Below are 21,603 nucleotides of genomic sequence, written 5' to 3'. Positions count from 1 at the left end.
TATAGCTGCTCTTCATCCTCTCTGTTATAATTAGTGGTGATGGACGAGGAGAATGATTGTCAGTATCCATTCTGCCTTGACCAAGCATCTTCAAACATGTGAACTACCTGAAGAAAAGTATCATCACATGCATTCATCCAAGTAAAATCTTATTCTAAAGTCCAGTGATGTCTTCTTGTAGGAAATTATATCTGCTCAGGACTGAGTTTTTGGACCAGGACCGAGTTTTTAATTAAACAAAAACAAAAACAAAAACAAAAACAAACAAACAAACAAACAACCCCCCCCCCCCTCCCCGCCCCCCCAAAAAAAACAAAACAAACAAAAGAAAAACAAGTATGTATATATATATATGTATATATATATATATATATATATATATATATATATATATATATATATATATATATTCTAGTCTGTATTAACTGCAAATACTGAAACACATTTCCAAACTTGATCCCATTTCATTGCAGAATTGTATTTAGTATGTCTCTCATCATATCAGCTATTCGTTCCATACCAAGAAGATTAAAAAAAATTCTAGTAACCATGTTTCTATTGAGAAACATTTTGACTTATGAATCTTTCAATTTAACAAAATCAAACAAAATATTTTTTTTTAAACACCCAAAAGAATAGGCCAAATATTTTCCGGTCTTTTTTGCCTCAGCTGTGCAGCCCTATACTCATACTCATAGCAAGCAAACAGCAGGACAAGCAGAGAGATTTATATTGATTATTACTGAAATGGAATAAAACACTTCTGTCCTGAAGGACTTGACTGCAGGGCAGCGCCACAGCGTACGAACCAAATTGTTCTTGATTTATGAATTGATATGTCCCTAAAAGACTCAGAAGTGTCAGTGTATTATTCTAGCTGATAGCTGATAAAAAAAACATAAAACCATAAATTCAGAGGAGTGTACGTTAGGACTACAAAAATACCCCGGCTGCATGATGAGTGCGCATGCGTGAGAATCAACGCCCATCTTTGAAAACCGGAAGATGGAAAAGAATTTGACTACAGAGTAATTCATCTTTCCACACAGAGCAGCTCTGGTGTGTCCTGTCTACTGTCGGCGGAGGACGTGCTCCTTGTTAAACTTCAACTGAAGAGGTCATATTTATAACTTCTTGCTGTCCTTCAGCCGGCAGCATCCCGACAGGAAGGTAAGAGTCTGTCTTTAATAGCATCTTTGGCTTAGCGTTAATCCTCAAGAGTAAGAGAGGCAGGAAAAACCTTCTCCTGTCACAGCGAGGTCGACTCACTCTGATAGTGGCTAGTACCTGCTGTAACCCGACCTGGACATCACTGTTAAAATCATATTTCTCCCACATTTAAGTCATTGTTCATCCTTTATCAATATCGTGTTAGCTAGCTAACGAAAAAGAGAGGAAACGGGAACCTCTCAACTGTCTGTGCGTCAGAGAGGAGACTGAACTGGGAAGAAAAGAGATGAGTCCAGTCTGAGTTACACTGTGGAGCAAAAAAAAAAAAAAAAAAAAAAAAAAAAGATTGCACAAAACTAAAAACATCACAGTATTCTTGGTGAAGTGCGTCTGAGTCAGACATATCTGCTCTGGCAACAGTTGATATTAATATCAGTCAATATAAATTTACACTAGGGATCTATATTAAAAAGATATAATTTTAAAATCAAAAAGAGATAATTTAATAACACATACAACACACCCAGGAGCCTTTAGAGGTCAAAGGTGTCAGTTGCCTTTTGGTCATTTGATTACTTGCAAATTTGTATGGAGATTAGCACCAGTGAAAGACAACATTAACTGGATGCTGCATCATTACATAATCCTGTGGCCTTAGGTCACACGTGACTTCTTAAAAAAATTTTTTTAATTAAGTTACCACTAATAATAATCCAATTTAGGAGCTGTGGTGGGTTCCTGGGTCTCTGCAAAATATAATGAAGTGGGTTAATTAAGCAATGCACATGACAGTTAAAATTCCTGCAATAAAGAATGAGTGATTTGCATATATGTATTTGTTTTTGATATTTGATAAATAGTAAGGCATGCGTTTGCAGGACTTATGAGAGAAATGTTCTCAAGTAACAAAAGCCCTGTGTCCTCTGCTGTGTAACCCGCCGTACAAACAAACCTTTTCACAACGTAATCTTTTACAGCATACTTTTCCTAGCGAGAGATTACATTTAATTGAACATATGTAGTTGCAGAAACTGGCCAAAGACCAAATATATGGCAAAAACAAAACATTTACTCAAAGGTAACAGGCACGCAAATCCAACTGAAGTCCCTCTTATCAGCACAAAAATGCACAAACAGGCATGCCTGTCGGTTATCATCACTCCCACTCGTTACTACAGGAGAGCAGTAGACCAAAAAGGCAAACCAGGCAGAATAATATCTATCTTTTCTTCTTTCATCCTCCGAGCAGAAAGAGGAAGTGCGGACAGATTAAAGTCGGAGCCGTTTAAAGGAATGAAGACGTATCGGACTGAAGAATGACACAGAGGAGACAGAGAGAAAGATAATCGACACCGGAGTGAGAGACGTTTTACTCAACATGTCTAGCCTTCCTGCCTCTGTTATGAGGCAAGAAGAAGCTGCAGCGCAGGAGGACGCAGACACACAGCTGATGTACAAGATAGAGCGTCCGGTCTACGATGAAGCCTTCATCCAATCTCAGCTTCTCCACCGCAAAGAGAACTCCACCACCCTCCGACAGAGGCTGGCGCAGCGGTTCCGGTGAGTCTAGAGTGAGAAACGTACATGTGGGTTTGCCCTGCTGAAAAGCTCTTGATCAAATCATTGAATCTGTGTAGATAGCTCCACGCACAGGAAATATTACAATTAAGTATATTTGTTTCTATGGAGATCATATCATTGGATCTAAAAGACAGCAAAGCTGCAGGCGTCTGGGAGATAAGTGGTGTAGATGAATAAAAACATGCGCACTAGAGCTGAGATGAAACAATTTTGATAATGTAATGTGCAGATTTGACTCTGTTTTGAGATCATTGTTTATCTTTGGGGGTTTGGAGTGTTATTTGGATAAAACAAGACATTTGAAGATGTCAGCTTGGCTTCAGGGAATATAGTCCTGGACAGTCATGACTACTTTCTGACATTTTAAAGGATTAATAAAAGAAAGGACAAATTAAGCAACAAAGATACAAATTAGTAGATGCAGCCTTAATGCATACATGGTCGAGTGAAATGGTTCTGAACAGGTTTGTGCAGTATAATCCAGGTATAGTCAAGTATCCACTTGGGCTGCAGTAAACATTTAAAAAAAAAAAAAAAATCACTGTTTCTGTAAAATGTCTGAAATGTTTTCTTTTTAAATGCCAAGAGTGACTTCTGACTGACTGACCAGCAGTCTAAAACCTGGAGATATTGAATATAAATCAAACAGAGCAGAAGCTGTTGACTGTCAGATGACGTTAAGGACTAATCGATTATAAAAATTGTCGTCCTGTAATTTTCTGTCAGTTGGCTAATGATCTAATCGACCAATCGTTTCAGCTCTAGCAAAAAAAAATAGCTCAATAAATTCAGCACTTCCTCTCCTCTCTCCTCTCCTTGTTGCTTCTTGTGGCTCATTCATCGGTGAGGAGTTTAACAAATCAATTAACATCAATATTCACATCTCTATAAGCAATGAAGGTTTCAGAATGGAAAGCTGCTTAGAATAAATCTATTTTTAACATTCAACCTAATAAATTTTCATAAGATGAGATAAGATGAGATCACCTGTCGTCTGGCTTTTATGGGTATTTGAACAGCGGAACACTGTTGACAGTGTCGGCTCTGTGCTCATATGTGAAACCAAACAATGACTGATGAGGTTAAAGAGCAGACGGTCTCTACTTTTTATTTAATGTGTGTGTGTCCTGTTTTTTTCCATTTGGCATCCCCCCCCTCCTAATATCCATACAGACAAAAATGAGTTAATATCTCCCTGTGCATGATGTGAAAATGTTATAATACATGAGGACTATTTTCACATAATATAGAAATGCTCCCTACCTGTTTTTAGGCTCCATAAACGTTAAGTTTTTGTTTTAGCCTTCAGTCGATCTCTTAAAACTTCTCTCTTCATTCATGGAGTCAAATAATGAAAGTAAAAACAACCTGTGTGTTGTCCCAGCATTGTCTGACATGATTAATCCATTTTATTGTTTGATTTCTCCTCACCTCCCCTCTCAGTCATGCTGATTGTTTTAGGAAGGAATAATGAAATACTGTCCGTCTCGTCAGTGCTTACTCATAAAGATGTGCTATCTTTATGAGTGTACAGGTGATAAGGAGTCAGGTGTGTCATATCAAAGGGGTCTCTATTGCGGCCAGGGGGGGGGGAACGGACAGTCTGAATGAATCATATATTTAAAACGACAAACTGACAATCCTCTTCTCTCGTTTCGTAGGTGTTCGGCAAAGGCGGCGGTTCTGAGCTTCCTGCCTATCCTTACGTGGCTGCCAGCCTATCCGGTCAAGCAGTACCTGTTCTCAGATGTGGTCTCAGGTCTCAGCACAGGAGTTGTGCAGCTCCCTCAAGGTCAGCGTCCCGCCGTCCCAGCAGCGGCACCGCTGTGTTACACAGTAGCCGCGAGCTAAGCTAGTCATCTGGAGTGACATAAATGGTGTGAATGGCCAGCTGCCCACTCCTGAGGGGCTGCTTTTCGACTTCACACTGTCTTTGTTTTGGTATCTCTGTAGCTCTGATGCAATGGCTTGGCTTCTCGGACTGTTTTGGTTTATTTGCACCTCTCCCTCTCTTCTGACCCACAGGTCTAGCCTATGCTATGCTGGCCGCAGTGCCTCCGGTTTATGGTCTGTACTCCTCGTTCTACCCCGTCCTGCTCTACACCTTCTTCGGCACATCCAGACACATATCCATAGGTGAGGAATAAACTTAAAGCTTCTTGTAGAGGCTTTATTTTTGGGTCATGTAAAAATTCTGCACAATTAAATCTGATCATAGATTTTAAGATGATCAGATTTAGCACTTGCCCAACATTTGTCACATTTTTTTCCCCTTTCTAACAGCAAATCCAGCATGTAAACATTGAACAATCTTTGGCATAATACCTCTAGGATGAGGATTCTTTGTGGTTCCCTAATCACACAGTTTGTTGGTAATTAATGGATGAATACTGTAAAGAACGACTGTTTTTCTTTAAGTCAGCAGTGACCTTTTCACACAGCTAGGATACTCACCACAGTCAGTGCCAAGCACGCTGCGATGAGTTCAAACTGCCAACTGTCTCTGTCACTCTCTCTCTCTCTCTCACACACACACACACACACACACACACACACACACACAGAGAGAGAGCTCTCGCTTTCATCTCAATTAACTTTCTCATGACTCATAAGTGAGATAATCAGATGAAAGATGTAGTATTTTAGACGGCACGTGAAGGAAACGTGTGTGTGTGAGATGTGATAACCGTGCCCTCAGCTGACGTGAGCGGCATGATTGTGACGCTTCCTTGACCACCCACCCCACCCCCCCCTGCATCTCACCCCTCCGGATAGTTTCTTTCCTTGAACGAGCTCCAAGTCATCTCATATCTCAGCTGTGACCTTTGAGCCTAATGGGCACGATAAACCGAATCTGCTCAACCTTTTTTTAAACAAAAGAACTGATGTGAAGTAAACAACAGGAAAAGTCAGCTTCCCTTTGCTAAAAATTCGCCTGATAACAAGTTACTGTAGAAATGATGATCCCTTAACTTCTGGCAGAGAGAGAGAGAGAGAGAGAGAGGGAGAGGGAGTAACTGGGCTGCTGTTCAAGATTGGGCAAGATTGGCCTTTTCACTTTTATGGTTTGCACATTCACACGCACACACACACTCTTATGTGCATGATATGTCCAGTTGGGAATCAGTGAGGCCAAGGTGAAGTTCCTCCATGATTCAGACATAATGGTGTTTGATGAAGGATGGTGGTGTTTGGTTTTGGTGTTGCTCTGCTGCATTTTTCTGTAGTGAAGGCTAACACTGATAAGAGACTGTGTGTGTGTGTGTGTGTGTGTGTGTGTGTATGTGTGGGCGACTGATTAATTAGACATCTTGAATAATGTTTCAAGGCAAAGCCAAGCTTGATCTACCCACACTGTATATCCTACAGGCTGAAATCTAGCTGTCCTTTTATAACAAGGTGTACTAGGTTTGTAAAAAGGCTTTTATTTATATCTGAATATTCCTTGCTTTCATTGTGTTAGATTTTAAGATGTCTCAGCTTCCCAAAGAGCACCGGTCAGACTTGTGTGATTGAGTGTCAGTTTGCCTACATAGGTTCCATGGTTACAGCTCAGATTGTTCTTTGCTCTTATGTTTTTTTGCTTTCTCTCTCACATGATAGGACTAGCGATGACGTCAGTACGGCTCCATCTTTTCATAACAGTGTCCATCAATCTTCAGCACAATATTTCCAGGAAATTGACTCTTGCAGTGTCTTTATCCCATCCTCATTATTAACTTTGTTAATGTTTATCCCATTGTAAATCCATGGTGGTCTTTAAGTGAGTCGGTGTCCTTTTCACACAGCCAGGTTGCTCTCCATGATCAGTGCCAAGAATGCTATGATGACCTCAAACTGCCAGCCACCGTTACACACTGATCCAGCTTATGAGATGTTTTGATGTGCTCTCGACCTGAGCAGCAGGACTGTGAAACTTAAATGACCCCCCTTCCCTTTTCCATCTCACCCATCCGGCTGTTTCCTTTCCTATAAAGGGCTCTAAATAATCTCATTTGTCAGCTGCAACCTTTGAGTCCATCTGAAAGATGGGTATGGTAAACCAAAACTGCTCAACCTTTTTAAACAAAAGAGCTGATTTTATGTGAACAACAAGAAGGAGTCCCTTTAACCAACATGTAGCCTGATAGTACGTTACCATGGAGATGATGATCCGTTAACTTCTGGCAGAGAGCGAGAGGGAATAACTGGGCTGCTGTTCAAGATTGGCCTCGAAGGGATACTTGATATGGCATGATAGGGTGTAGTCACAAACACACACACACACACACACACACAGAGTACTGTGCAGCCAGTGGTGTAGGATAAAAATCTGGGGCCTGTTCATCCAGTGTCACACCTGTGCAAATAAACTGAAACAAGTAAACACATGTAGCTGTAGCAGAACATAGCTGCAGGAAGTGATGCATTTAAGAAAGTCTGCACAATCTCAGCATATACCTCTTTTCTCAACAAACTTTACTTAGTGTGTGAATTATTATTTCCATCACATTTTTTTTAGGTCTTAATTTTTACCCTGAGCATAAGACAGATGTGGAAAGCCATCTTACTCTGGGTTCTACACTGAGGATCACTGTCTGACTGTATTTCATATTAAAGACAACTGAATAAGACTCCACTGGAATCATGTTCCATTTGCAGAATTAAAGTCAACTAGTTTCCAACAAGTATTAGCCCTGTCTGTTACAATATACAAGTATCATGATAAAGCTTTATAGATTAAAAGGCACAATCCAAAATTATACAAAAAGGTATCCCCTATATTTACTCTGCTAGCTTCGTTACATACTAATATAAAACCACTATGAAACACTGCTAGCTAGCTGCATTACATACCAATATTAAACCACAATAAAACACTGCTAACTAGCTGCGTTACATACTAATATTAAACCACTATGAAACACTGCTAGCAAGCTGCGTTACATACTAATATTAAACCACTATGAAACACTGCTAGCAAGCTGCGTTACATACTAATATTAAACCACTATGAAACACTGCTAGCAAGCTGCGTTACATACTAATATTAAACCACTATGAAACACTGCTAGCAAGCTGCGTTACATACTAATATTAAACCACTATGAAACACTGCTAGCAAGCTGCGTTACATACTAATATTAAACCACTATGAAACACTGCTAGCTAGCTGCGTTACATACTAATATTAAACCACTATGAAACACTGCTAGCTAGCTGCATTACATACTAATATTAAACCACTATTTTTTTTGTCAACAGCTGTTTTCCCCCTAATTGTTTTCTTTCTTTTCCTTTGTGCCTGTCTGAATTTACTTTTTTTTGAAAATAACATAATTGCTTCAAAGTTCACCTGGAGTTCTCAGCATCAGCACAAGTGCCACATTTAGTGATGAACTATTTCTGTCAACCCTATTGCGAGAGTGGAATGCTATTAACATACAATTTCACAACTGCAGATAAAAACAAACTTTAAATTCCAGGCGTTTTTGAGGGCCCTCCCCATATTGGAGCCCTGGTTACTAAGTTTCACAATTCTCCTCGGTATGACGCCCCTGTGTGTAAAGCACCGAGTGTAGAAAGGGGAAGTACACTCATGATTCAGCTACAGTGTTTGACAGATGAAGTTAAACAAACAGTTTATGTGTGTTTGATTTGCAGGCACCTTTGCAGTAATAAGTCTGATGATTGGGGGAGTTGCGGTTAGGGAGGCTCCAGACTCGATGTTTTTCATGCTCCCTGCCAACGGCTCCAACATGTCTGCTATCCTGGATGTGGAGGCTCGTGACGCCAGGAGGGTCCAGGTGGCCGTGATGCTCACAACCATGGTGGGAATCATCCAGGTCAGCCTCCACACACTCAGCCATCTTAGCTGGACATAGCTGTTGATTTGGTGTATCTGCCCCCTAAACTCCCACAGAGAAGATCATCACAGTAAAGTGATACAGCTCGCTCACATCCTCAGGGCTTGTTCTAGTTTCTCACGCTCAGAAATCACTGTTTACCCAAAGCAGCAAGACTATAATCTCTGATGATGTATCCACACCTAGATTTCATGTTTTTGTTTGAAACATAGTAATGTAGATTGTTCCTATCCCCTTACTTCTTTTCTCATATCTTGCTTATTCCTTTTCTTTTAGATTGTACTAGGTCTTCTCAGGTTTGGCTTTGTGGCGATCTACCTCACAGAGCCCCTGGTGCGAGGCTTCACCACAGCAGCAGCTGTACATGTCGTCGTCTCTCAGCTAAAATACCTGCTGGGGGTGAAAACACAGCGTTTCAGTGGGCCTCTCTCTGCCATTTATGTGAGTTTTAATACTTTTTTTTTGGTAGTTCAGTATTGAGTTCTAGTTCTGATTTTGTATGATTGGTAAACGTAAAAAACAAGATCACTAAAATGTACCACTCACAGTCACATTTTCCGGCCTCTCTCGTCTCAGAGCGTCAAGGCGGTACTCAGTGACATCACCAGCACCAACATCACCACTCTCATCCTCGGCCTGGTGTGTCTCGTCTTCCTGTACGTAATCAAAGACCTCAACGAGCGCTTCAAGAAGAAACTGCCCATTCCCATTCCTGGAGAGATTATCGTGGTCATCGTGTCGACGGGCGTGTCGTTCGGCCTTTCGTTATCAGACAACTACAAGGTGGATGTGGTTGGGAACATACCAACAGGGTAGGCTGTCACATTGTCATTTTGTTACTGGGATATCTGGAGTATCATGGGATATAGAGAGATGTATTTCAATCATCAAATGGGTTTTACAAATGGGAAGCATATACAAATACATGTCAGAGCAGAAAAATATCGACACACCAGGTTGAATGTACTACATATGTTTTTTTTTTATGTGTTCTCAGGCTTCTCCCTCCTTCTGCGCCACAGTTCTCTTTATTACCCAATCTGGTCACAGACTCCTTCACTATAGCGATTGTAGGATTCTCAATGGGCATCTCTCTGGCCAAGACTTTTGCCCTGAAGCACAACTACAGCGTGGACGGCAACCAGGTGAGTCTGGATATCTGAAAAACTGAGCACGTTGCCATCGGTTGAGCTGGTTTACCTGACAATCGGTGTGTTTACATGCGCTCAAATAACCAGATTACAGTCAGATTTTCCAGTAGGATGATTTCATATAAACAAGGAACTCATTTTCTGTAATCAGGGTAGAGGATTAGAGAAACCTGATTTCCTCTGCTAGATTAATCCCGGGGACTCATTTATCAACACATGCTTATTTCTACACATTAAATCTGATGTAAACAGGTGTAATCATGAAAAACTGATTCTAAATTACACACATAAACCATCTCCACTGTCAACCGTGTAGTAGTCATGGATAGATTATAAACATTTATAGGGTAACAACAGGCACAACATCATTTTAACTAATGTATGTAAATGAGCTTGTATGTGACTGAGCAGATGGATGTAGAACAGGGGACATGTACCATTGTTTATTGCATGAAGTTGTGGTGCACACACTGGTTAATCACTGTATTTGTTTGTACAGGCAGTTCCCACACACGCATTTACTGCAGAACCTGTTCTATGCATGCTTTGATAAACGAGGCCTCAACAGGAAGCTGAAACTGAACTGAAAGTAGCATCTAGAAGTCTATTTAAATTCAGACACGTTTGTGCTACGAGGGAAAAAAAAAACTGTGCTTTATCATTCTGTCCTCTCACTGTGGCGTCAGTCTGCTCTGACACAGACACACCAGCAACGTCTTTTATCATTAATACAGTCAAGATAAGTAAGTAATGCTTTTCAAATAAGGTCATGGATGCAGGAGAAATCTGTGGACCGACCTGCTGCATGTGTAAGCAGATTTACAGTAACCAGGTAACTCCTGTGCATGTAAATGAATTCTCCAGTTACCAACGTCGCCTGGTATCTCTGAGTATCCTGGTTGCTTAAGTGCATGTAAACTGTACTGAGTGTGTTTTGTTTGATCTGAGCGACAGTGGACATAACTGGCCTCGCTGTATCTTGGTATTTGGTTTGTTTTGGTTCAGGCTGTCCGATGAAAAGCAAACTAGAGCGTGTAAACACAGGTCACACACGGATTTGAAAGCAGGGATATGTGATATAAAACAGTAAATATCACAGGCTGTATGTCACTGTATCTGATGAGGTATGGAAAATCACATGTTGATGTCTGACACACTGGACCGGCTGGAAACGAGAAGTCAAATTCTGTCGCCCTGACCTCGTTGACTGGTCGGCACGATTGACCTGACTGGGGTTCACTCTGAGTTCTGCCTCCTTTTACCCACAAACTGTAGATGTTTGGGTTTCCTTTATTAACATTTTTTTTCACTTCCTACAAGCGCAGATTCACATTTTTATTCCACCAAACTGATTTGAAGCTTTCGAGACCAAACCTGTGTGTTGTTCTGCTTTCAGGAGCTGATCGCCCTCGGCCTGTGTAACTTCATCAGCTCTTTCTTCCAAACCTTCGCCATCACCTGCTCCATGTCAAGGAGCCTGGTGCAAGAGAGCACTGGAGGGAAAACACAGGTAATACACACACACACACACACACACATACTCGCGCTACAGCTACTCACTTTATTAAATTGGTGTTGTAAAATCATAAAGATAATGAAAGATAGATGTTGACAGAGTTATCTCTGTGTGCGTGTGTGTATTCAGATTGCAGGGCTGCTGGCGTCTCTGGTGGTGCTGCTGGTGGTGGTGGCCATCGGTTTTGTCTTCCAGCCGCTCCCTCAGGTGGGTGACACTGATGACGCAGAGCTCCCAGCTTCCTGTCCGGCAGCTCGGCGTCACAGGCAAAGCAGCAGCAGGGACAAATTTATTATCTCGTCTGTCTGTGGAACAAACAGTGCCAGACAGCTCCACTGATACACAGTTCAGTTCACTACATCAGCTAATGCATCATGTTTCACCCAATGATCACCGGAGTATTGTTTTCAGTTCACTTTTTTGTATTGTTCTGCTCTGTTACCATGCAGTGTTTTTCTTCTCTTCTGTTTCTCAGACCGCGCTGGCGGCTATCATCATGGTCAACCTGCTGGGGATGTTTAAACAGTTCAGAGACATGCCTACTCTGTGGAGGACCAGCAAGATTGAACTGGTCAGTCTGTCATATCAAACACAACATTAAAAAAAAACCCTCTGAGAACCTGATGATGTAATCTGACCAATCTGTCTTGGATCCACATTTTTTTTTGACTTTTTGACTGTTTTTAAACAACAATCTGATACCATCAGACGAGTCAGTGAGTCGCATTGAATTTCAGAGCCTAATAAGGAAACAGAAGCATTTTTACATGCGGTGAATACAAATCAATCCAGCTGCCAAGGGCATGTCAGCAGCGCTGTGCTGCGACAGAAATAAAGAGGTGAACGCTTTGACATTAAGTTAGATGCTAAAAATCATCTTTCTGAAGCAAAGCGGTGCGTGATGAGAGGTGCTCAAGATGTGAGAGAATATTACAGTTTACAGTAGGTGATGTTACACTGTCAGCTGCAACACAAGTTACTGGACAGAGACCTGCAAAAAGATCCTGGGGCAGCTGTTTACAAGTAATACTGACATGTAGAACACATGAAGTCATTATGATTTCACCCTGAGAAAGTCTGTTCATGACTGGTATGAGAGGTCAGGAGACCAGAGAGAAAATTCCAACTATGAGAAAAAGGGTGAATGCCACAAATTCTCTAAAATGACTAATAATGTGCTACTCAATCTGTTTGAAGCAGTGCTTCTTGTATAAGGCCCATTGACAGATGATGTAACTTTGATGCAACTCTGGTCCTCTCCAAGATTGGAAAAAATAGTATATAAAAAATTCAGACTGGTGAAGACCTCTACTTATATATCACAAACAGGAAAATGTAACTATCTGTGTTTCATAGGCTACTTCTCAAATCTCTGTCTGCCTCTATTGTGTTGTACTTGAGCTCTTGTGTGTGTGAAACAATTTTCTTGTGACGTAAAACAAACATCAGAAGGAATCTGATGGTACATTTAATCTAATCATTGTTCTGTTCCCCGTCGCTCCATTTAGACCCAACATATTTTATCCTGGATTGCGTCCCATGTACATTTAAACATAACATGATTTAAAATGTGTTTTTTGAAGCTGTTATTACTGAAAGCAAATGAGAGGTGATGACAGAGAGATGATCGGGAGCTTCTGTCACACGCCTGTGATATTATGAGTGTGTGTATGATTTTCCCTGTCAGATGGGGAAAAAGAGGATGTAGCTGTTTGTGTTCTCCATCAGCTGTTATCATCCATATCAAAGTGTTTCTGTTCCTTCCCTTTTCTCCCTCAGGCCATCTGGCTGGTAGCCTTCGTAGCGTCTGTGCTGTTGGGGCTGGATTACGGCCTCCTGGTGGCCGTCACATTCGCCATACTAACAGTCATCTACAGAACACAGAGGTTGGTTTTCAGCCTGAGTGTGTGTTTATTTTTATTACTATCACATCATTATTTACCAGACCTCTCCCACCTGCTAACAGCAGAATTTCTTGTAAAAAAAAAAAAAAAAAAAAGTATTTGATTAAGTTGTAATGTGAAGACTTTGCTTCTGACCTTTCTCTCTGTCTCGCAGTCCTAAAAGTGCCGTCCTGGGCTACGTTCCCGGCACGGGGCTGTACTGTGATGTGGATGAGTATGAAGAGGTGAGTCTGAGAGGAGAGAAAACACTTGAGGGTATATATTTCCCAGCAAGAGCTGTTGGCCTGAACGCTGCATGTCTGTGATTTGTTTTGTTCCCAGGCGGCTGAATGTGAGGGGATTAAGATTTTCCACTCCAACTCTTCAATCTACTTTGCTAACAGTGACCTTTATGTGAACGCCCTCAAAGAGAAGGTAATCCTGGCCACTGTGTCTCTGTGTGTGTGTGTGTGTGTGTGTGTGTGTGTGTGTGTGTGTGTGTTTAAGCATGTGAAAACAGTGACTTAAAACTTTATTTGTATGCTGATAAGGTCCTATACAGACGGTAAAATACATACATGTAGAAGGAGATTATTACGACAAAAGAGTTGTAGTTTTTTGTGCTCTTTGATTACAAATGTAAATAGATGTTGAAACTTTTATGCATCATCAATTGAAAAAAAAAAAAGTCTGACATCGAGCACATTGTTCGTTGTTCTTGATTTATGAATGAGCTATTTCCCACGCACACAAAGCTTTACACAATCATCAATCATTCTGTTATCAGTGTCAACAGAAAAATCTGATCACATGTAGCAGCAATTACAAAAGCTGTGATGCTGATTCTGTTTCAGGTTTATAGAAAGGTAAAGAAGAAATGTCTTTATATTCATGACTGTTAAAGATGTGAATTTTAACCTTGATCTGTTTGTATAGGTGTAACATGATGTAACACACTGTAAAAGGAGTCAGAGTAACATGCAAAAACTCAACAGAATGTGCAGACTTCCAAAACCCAAAGGTTTTAGGCACTAAAAGTAAAGTGAGAATACTTCTAAAAATAATGCAATGAATAGTTAAACTTCATTCCAAATTCAAATTTGGACATCTATAAGTGAGGAAGAAAGGAAGCTTAGCTCTGGTGTTTTTTAGCTGTATTTGAGGAGCTTCCCCCTGACGTGTCCACTTCTTTCCAGACGGGTGTAAACCCCGAACACTTACAGGCCACCCGCAAAGCCCGGAGAAAACAGAGGGAGAAGGCCAACGGCAGTCAGAAGTCTCCACTGAAGATACGTGTTGATGTGAGTGCACTGTCATCCCGTGTGACCCATTCTCACTGTGTTCACCCCCCCCCCCCCGACTGCTTGTTGCACATTTGCACTGTCAGCTATGTTGACAGTGTAAACATGCAACATGCTGCACGTTTGCATTCGTGCGTCAGTCGTGTAGAGGATTGTGTAAATCCTGGCGGGAGAGAGAGACTCCATTGAGGAGGTTGATGTTACTCAGACTAAATTGTGCAACTGATTGAGATGATGAGTGTTCACAAGACTCAAACCCATGATTCCTCATGTTTAGTGTTTGTGAAGTGAAAAAAAACATTTTAACTCTGTGGATGTTAGTTAAATATAAATGTACAAAACTTACATCTATTTAAAGCCCTTATGTGTTGAATTTGAAACTTTCTGATGATGGCGCCCCCCAATGGTAGTATGAAGAAATACACAAAAATAACCACATTGTCTTTTAAGCTGAAGTAATGTGTGGCTCGTTAAGTTCCCTACATTTGATTGGTTTTAGGACAAGAAGCAGGGTGTGACTCATGAGGTTTTGTCCTATAACCACACGGCGGAGGAGCAGAGGAACGGCCAGCTGGAGGACAGACACAGCGAGTCGGACTCAGAGGAGGTCGTCTTCTTTGAACCTCTCAGCCCCGTTCACTCCATCATCCTGGACTGGACGCCCGCCACTTTCATCGACTCTGTCGGAGCCAAAGCCATCAAACAGGTTCTTTCTTTTTTTTTTCCAATATTAACTTCATCAGAATGACTTATACATGTTCAGAGGAGGTTAATGTTCTCAACGTTTCATCCCTGTGCTGCTACAGTGTCAGTTTTGTTTGTAGGAAAAGTTACGTTGTAGACCTTCATGTGATTTTACCACAGTCAGTAAGTCAGTGTTTGTCTCTGCAGGTCATCAAGGAGTACGCAGCTGTGGATGTTCGAGTGGTCATTGCCGGCTGCAGCAGTAAGTAATCATGATGACTCGTTGTGTTTTTCCATATTGACAACAAATCTCATGAAAAGAGAAAAAATCCATTAAGTCTCTCAGTACTTTCCAACTTCTCTACCCCGGCCTGTGGTGATCAGCTCCAAACTTCCTGGTTCCAACAGAAGAATTTACAAACCGGTCCCAAATATTTACAGCTGCAGTTTAGTGCAACTTGCTATAGTGTATGCAGGATTGCCTTAAAATAAACTAGGGTGTGTTTGTGGACAATAAGAGCAAGTTTATCCTTTAAGATTCCTGGATTACACCTCGATTAAACTGCTAATGTGGAAACATTTAGCTTCTTTCATGTTTACTTCATTTCTGCCTGCACAAACTCAAATTTGTTTATAGCTTAATGATATATGGGTGATCAAGAAAGGTTTTGTTAGTCTTAGTCAAGTTGCCAGTGTGTTAGGTACACAACGTAAAACAAATCCAACAGATTTGCGATTAATACCTTTTATGAAGGTTGTAAATGTTCAGTTTTTGTTCAAACTGTTTAAGAGAAGTTATTTTGTTCATCTCATTTACAAAATAGTAGAAACATCTCTCAGTATCACACAACAGCAGCACAAATGACTGCCTCTAAAATGACCATAAAGTTGACTCAACACCTCTTAAAAACAAAACCAAACATTATAAACTTAATGTAGATGTAGGATTTAAAGCTGTATTGGACTGTATTAGTGCATAAGAAGCCTCAGTTACATGCAATTTGTCAATGAATTGATCTGTTAATGGACACAATTCTGTGAATCTCATATATTTTACAATTAAATATCGATATATTAATGTCTTTATTACCATTAGCGAGGTTCTCTAGCTCCTCCACAGCAGTATTGTACTATTAGAGTCGACTTGTATTAAAAATAGAATTGATTCTTGTAAGTGGAATCAGCTGGTGATGGTGAATCTTCATGCATTTTCCTGGCAGGTTGTTCTATCTGTGAATAGGAATGTATTTAATTGGAATATTGGAGTAAAATGAGCTCAGTGTGTTTCTGCTCTGTCTGATCTTGTGTCTCTGCTTTGATCTACCAGGAGGTCTTCTGTCTGAGCTGGACACCTTACAGTTCTTCTCAGGGTTCATGACCACAGAGATGATGTTCCCCACCGTCCATGACGCCGTGCTGCACTGCCAACACTCCCAGCCCACCAGATGCCAAAACCAATGAACCCAGCCGACAGGGGAACGACAGCTCACGCGTCCCGACCTGCACAGCAGGTCTTGGGAGACACCGCACCGGCCCCGGAGGAGCTGCGATCCCGTCTCCATGCGTGATCCACCGGCACAGCACAGCGGAGATGAACTGAGCAATCATTCATATTGAATAGAGGGGTACTTATAGCTGTGCTGGATGTTCTTCTTCTTTCATGAAGCACTCCAAAGGCTGGCGAGTTTGTTTAAATTTTAAGTGCCCAAAGCAGAGAGACAGGAGGGTTTTATCCAATCAGAAATTCAGGATTGAATTTCCAGCTGACATTCCTACAGCCTTATTCTAACTGTGGATCCTCTCTGGCAGTACATGCTGGGAGGGGATTGTTTTAGAGTTGCACTTTTAATGTATTTTTGTAGTTCTTTTAAGTGTTCTCACTGTTTTGCTGGGAGAAGCAAGTTTTAAAGTGAACTGCTGCTGCTGCTCTTCTCCAAATAATCATGTCGAATGATTTCTGGAAGAGTCCAGTTTGCGGTGGAAACTTGGTAGAAACTGCCTCTCTTATATCATGCTGGTTACTGAGATTATGTCCTTTTATTGTTTCTAGTTACTGAGACATTGTGTACTGATGGATGAGTGTTATATTTTCAGCTGTATTTCTGTGGAATTATGTATTTAAACCTGCAGAAGCACCATCACTGGTCAACCTGAAGTGTCATATATGTTGTTACTATAGTGGCTACGTTTGCATTGCTGTCTTGAGTGCGACACTGATGCATTATTGTACTAACTGTCATGTTAGTATGCTGGGTGTTTTCTTATTTTTGAAAAGCTTTAGTTGTGCTGTTACTGAATAACACGGGATGCCTTTAAAAACTTTTCCATGTGGTTATTTTACAATATTCAAACATGGATTGAGACTCCGGTTTGGAATAAACTTTATTTTTAAGTGTACAGGTGACAACAAAAAAAGGACAGTATTTTTTTTTGACTCTCCTTCTTCTGAAAGTAAAAAGCCAAAAGAGGAAACACACACTCTCACACGCGCACGCACACGCACTCTTTAGTTGTAGGTCATGTATCTGGGGGTGGCACTGAACTTGGCGTAGGACTTGATGACCTTGTTGACGGCCTCCAGGAAGTCTTTCTCTGTGGCGATCTTCCTGCGAGCTCTGATGGCGAACATGCCGGCCTCTGTGCACACGCTGCGGATCTCAGCGCCTGGCAGGAAACACATGACATCCAGATTCTTATTCAGCTGATCCAACAGGTTATAAAATGGTTTGTTTAGTTTAGTGAGTATGGTAACTTTATCAACCAATAAGGGAACACTTCACCCTTCTGTAAGGGTTAATGAAAATAGCAAAAAAAATCACCAAATTTGGAGATGCCTGGTTTTTAATTTGGACAGCGATAGAATGTTGTTACACTGCATCCTTATGGCCACACATAAGTACTACAGCAGTGAGCAAAACATTGAAGGCAAATTTAAACTCTTGTGCAGCCTAACTGGGAGTCAATTAACACATCAGCAGCAACTAAGGAAGAATCACAAACTTCATAAAAAGCTTATAAATGTTCCTGTGAGCCTAGAATGATCGTTTTTAGGACGGTATGTGAGGTAAACTCATGTAAAACAGAGCTGCAGAGATAAAGAGGCTATTTTAAGAAGTAAACAGATGAGGCAGCAGATGTGAGAGAGGTCAAACACAAAGACTTTAGAGGACAGGTGACACGAAACAGATACTGGATGCTGTTGTGTCAGTCTTACCGGTGCTGTTGGGACAGAGACGAGCCAGCAGCTCAAAGCGAATGTCTCTCTCCACACTCATAGAGCGGGCATGGATCTTGAAGATGTGTGTGCGTCCCTGAAACACAGAACGAACACGGGGTGAGGAAAAGAACACGTACATGCGAGTAGAGATGAGCGAAAACATTCTGCATGACAAAGTGCTCACCTCCAGGTCAGGCAGGCTGAACTCGATCTTCCTGTCCAGACGTCCGGGTCTCATCAGGGCCGGGTCCAGTGTGTCTGGTCTGTTGGTGGCCATCAGCACTTTGATGTTGCCGCGAGGGTCGAAGCCATCCAGTTGGTTGATGAGCTCCAGCATGGTTCTCTGGACCTCGTTGTCTCCACCGGCGCCGTCGTCGAAACGAGCACCTGGTAGGTTCAAAAACAAAGTTGAGGGCAGGAATCACAAAGCTGGTTTAGTTGTCTTAACATCTGGCCTAATGGGACGCGTTATATGAGGATTTCCCACAATTCTGCTTAGTGTCATTACACTGCATTTTAGAGGTAACATTCAGTATTTCAGGATAGTACAGAAGACAAAAACTGTACACAAAAGAGGAAATGGTGCACAAAAACTGGCTGAATTATTAAAAAAAAAAGATAAAAATCTGGCTGTTGTGGGTAAATAGAAAATGGAATTGTAATTTAAATGATCAATCTGATTCTGTTCTATGAGATTAGAATCACCAATGATCTCAACAAATATCTCAGTTCTCTGGATGTCGCCCTCATGTGAACATGATTTAAAATATTTTATGTGAAAATGTACTGTAAATGAAACTGACATATAACAGAGCGGGAGTGTGAGACGAGCCTTACCTCCGATGGCGTCGATTTCATCAAAGAAGATAAGACAGGCCTTCTTAGTCCTGGCCATCTCGAACAGCTCACGCACCATCCTGGCTCCCTGGAGACACAAACAGGAAGGGAAAGTCAGTGTTGAAATTTACCAGCACTCTCTCAGTTTAAAACCACTTCTCTCTTCTGCATACTCACCTCTCCCACATACTTCTGCACCAGCTCAGAGCCGATGACTCTGATGAAGCAGGCGTCTGTCCGGTTGGCCACAGCGCGGGCACACAGAGTCTTTCCTGTGCCGGGAGGCCCGAACAGCAGCACGCCTTTTGGAGGCTCAATACCCAGATTGACAAACCTCTCGGGCTGGTGAGAGAAATCAGAGAAAAGCATCATTATGCTCAAGAGGAGGAGTCTGATGGCTTAATGAACATTTCAACTGAGTCTGAGGAGCTTCTGTGACTAGAAAAATGGATCCAGAGCATTTGTGAGCACTCACATGGAGCAGGGGGGTCTCCACCACTTCTCTCAGCTTTTCAATCTGCTCCTTACATCCACCGACATCACTGTAGGTCACATCAGGCTTCTCCTCCACCTACAACATGACAACAAAGAGTCATTACTCGAGCTGAGAAATCTCATTTTGGAAATTACAGTGTCAATGTTGCAATTTTTCATGTATTTGTAGTAAAAGTCCCATAAACTAAGTTCCCTATTTACCAATTTTATTTTATTACAAAATATATAATTAGCTCAGAGATTGTTTTGTGTTTTTAACAAAGTCTCCTGGTGTCTTCATACCTGCATCATGGTGACAGTTGGGTCAATTTTCGGGGGCAGAGGAATGTGGATCTGATACTTGTTTCTGTCCACGCTGGAACAACAGAAAGGATGTAAGCAGAGTTTTAAAAACAGATATTTATCAGAAAATTGCTTTTAAATACTATTCAACACATTTAAATAGTAATTCTGCCTCACCCGACTCTCATGCCCTCCTCAATGTCAGTTGGGGCCACCTGATCGCTCAGGTCCACCACAAACTTGGCAAATTGTTTGACATTGATGATGTATTTGGGATCCTCGGAGTCTGCATTGATGATCTTTGTGCATCTGTTAAGAGTAATCAATAAACTGCTTAGATACACACATCCACATTGAAAATTGCTTATTTTTTCTCAGAAGCTCTATCACCTTGAAGCTTGTACAGAAAGCTCTAAAGCTCAACTAAAATATTGCCAAATTATTAGTAATTAGTCAAAAACAGTGCAATATTTCATTCTGTCACTATCACCCAGCTTACTTTACCTTGCCACCTGCAGCGGCTGTTCACTCTGCAGAGTCTGTTTGTCAGCTGCCAGATCCCATAGAGCTGGTGGGGCCAGGCCTGTGTCTGACTCCTTGATGCCTATCAGAGCCACAACACACAACCAGCACTCAGTCATAACATCTGCAGCCAACTCTGTGCTGAGGAAATCTAAGACATGGTAATACTAAAAACATGAGGTTTTATTTGTACATCACCTACCTGTCAGCTCGTTGATCTTCTTGAGCAGCTGCTGGATGTCATCTTCTACCTGTTTGATCTGTCTGGAGTAGGTACTTTGACCCTTAAATTAAAGCAGCGTGAAATTAATAATCATGCAAATTAAATTTCACAGTTTTCAAAGACAAATCAATTGATGCACAATTTTTGTAAGAACATACTTACATAAGTTTTCAGCAGAGCGATGTCTCCTTCATCCAGAGCTGTGTTGAAGATGAAAACACGCCAATGAGTTTGCAATCAGTCAGCGGGCCGCTAGCTAACGTTACCCATTGATACATATTCATCTCATACATGGGTGCTACTTTCATGTAAAGTGTTATCACAGCAAACAACTTGATTATTTGTTACATTTAATGAATGACGAGTTTTATTGGCTTGTAGAAAATAAGAGAATTTAGTTTTACCGAGCTAAGCTAACGTTAGCTCGGCAGCTAATAACGACTCTTCTGTTCAGCAAAGAACATTTCACGTTAAATGTTTTTTAAAAGAATAGTTTGGTTTTTCGATATACCTCTGATAGGTGAGTCATCCTTTTCCTCCTCCTTTGTCTTCCTTTGGTCTTCTCCTAAATAATCCGGCATATTTAAACTGAATAAACTGCTCCTCACAGAAAAACAGCTAAACGGCACAATTACACAGCAGCTTTGCACTTCCGCCGCTGTGCTCTGCTTACAGGAAGTAAAGGTCGGAGTTTAACTGAGGATGTACCACCATTAAAAATATTTTCTTTACATGTACAATACATTTATTATAATTTCCAAAAATAAATATACGTTGAATATTGTATTTTTTCAATTAATATAGCTGGGTTTTCTGTGAAGAGGCAATAGTTAAAATAAATCTAGCGGAACTGAAGTATTGAGGAGCCGTCGCTGTACTGTAACACGGACTCTTT

At 41.1% G+C, this 21,603-nt stretch overlaps 2 protein-coding genes across 3 annotated transcripts; one reads left to right on the top strand and one right to left on the bottom strand.

Annotated features, from left to right (window-relative positions):
- Positions 1-1,026: 1,026 nt before the first annotated feature.
- slc26a5 (solute carrier family 26 member 5) lies at positions 1,027-17,529 on the top strand. Of its 2 annotated transcripts, none has more exons than XM_044344024.1 (18): positions 1,027-1,170; positions 2,420-2,730; positions 4,413-4,543; positions 4,777-4,887; positions 8,395-8,576; positions 8,874-9,038; positions 9,174-9,409; positions 9,595-9,742; positions 11,145-11,258; positions 11,394-11,471; positions 11,740-11,835; positions 13,044-13,150; positions 13,323-13,392; positions 13,490-13,582; positions 14,344-14,448; positions 14,948-15,154; positions 15,340-15,394; positions 16,460-17,529. In XM_044344024.1, the coding sequence occupies exons 2-18, from the start codon at positions 2,549-2,551 to the stop codon at positions 16,591-16,593; spliced, it is 2,214 nt and encodes a 737-aa protein (XP_044199959.1). In that variant the 5' UTR covers positions 1,027-1,170; positions 2,420-2,548; the 3' UTR covers positions 16,594-17,529. The 2 variants fall into 2 exon arrangements, with proteins under 2 accessions (XP_044199959.1, XP_044199960.1); XM_044344025.1 differs by having other exon boundaries at positions 1,029-1,170; positions 2,417-2,730.
- On the bottom strand, positions 17,497-21,389 carry psmc2 (proteasome 26S subunit, ATPase 2). Its single transcript, XM_044344040.1, has 12 exons — positions 21,220-21,389; positions 20,871-20,908; positions 20,688-20,769; positions 20,468-20,567; positions 20,141-20,272; positions 19,964-20,036; positions 19,662-19,757; positions 19,364-19,528; positions 19,187-19,274; positions 18,534-18,736; positions 18,347-18,443; positions 17,497-17,796 (listed from the first exon to the last, which is right to left on the bottom strand). Exons 1-12 carry the CDS (start codon positions 21,287-21,289, stop codon positions 17,639-17,641), a joined length of 1,302 nt encoding a protein of 433 aa, XP_044199975.1. The 5' UTR covers positions 21,290-21,389; the 3' UTR covers positions 17,497-17,638.
- Positions 21,390-21,603: the final 214 nt, after the last annotated feature.

The sequence above is a fragment of the Thunnus albacares genome, chromosome 23 (assembly GCF_914725855.1).
Source record: "Thunnus albacares chromosome 23, fThuAlb1.1, whole genome shotgun sequence".
Taxonomy (NCBI): Eukaryota; Metazoa; Chordata; class Actinopteri; order Scombriformes; family Scombridae; genus Thunnus; species Thunnus albacares.
This window is presented reverse-complemented; position numbering and strand designations above follow the sequence as displayed.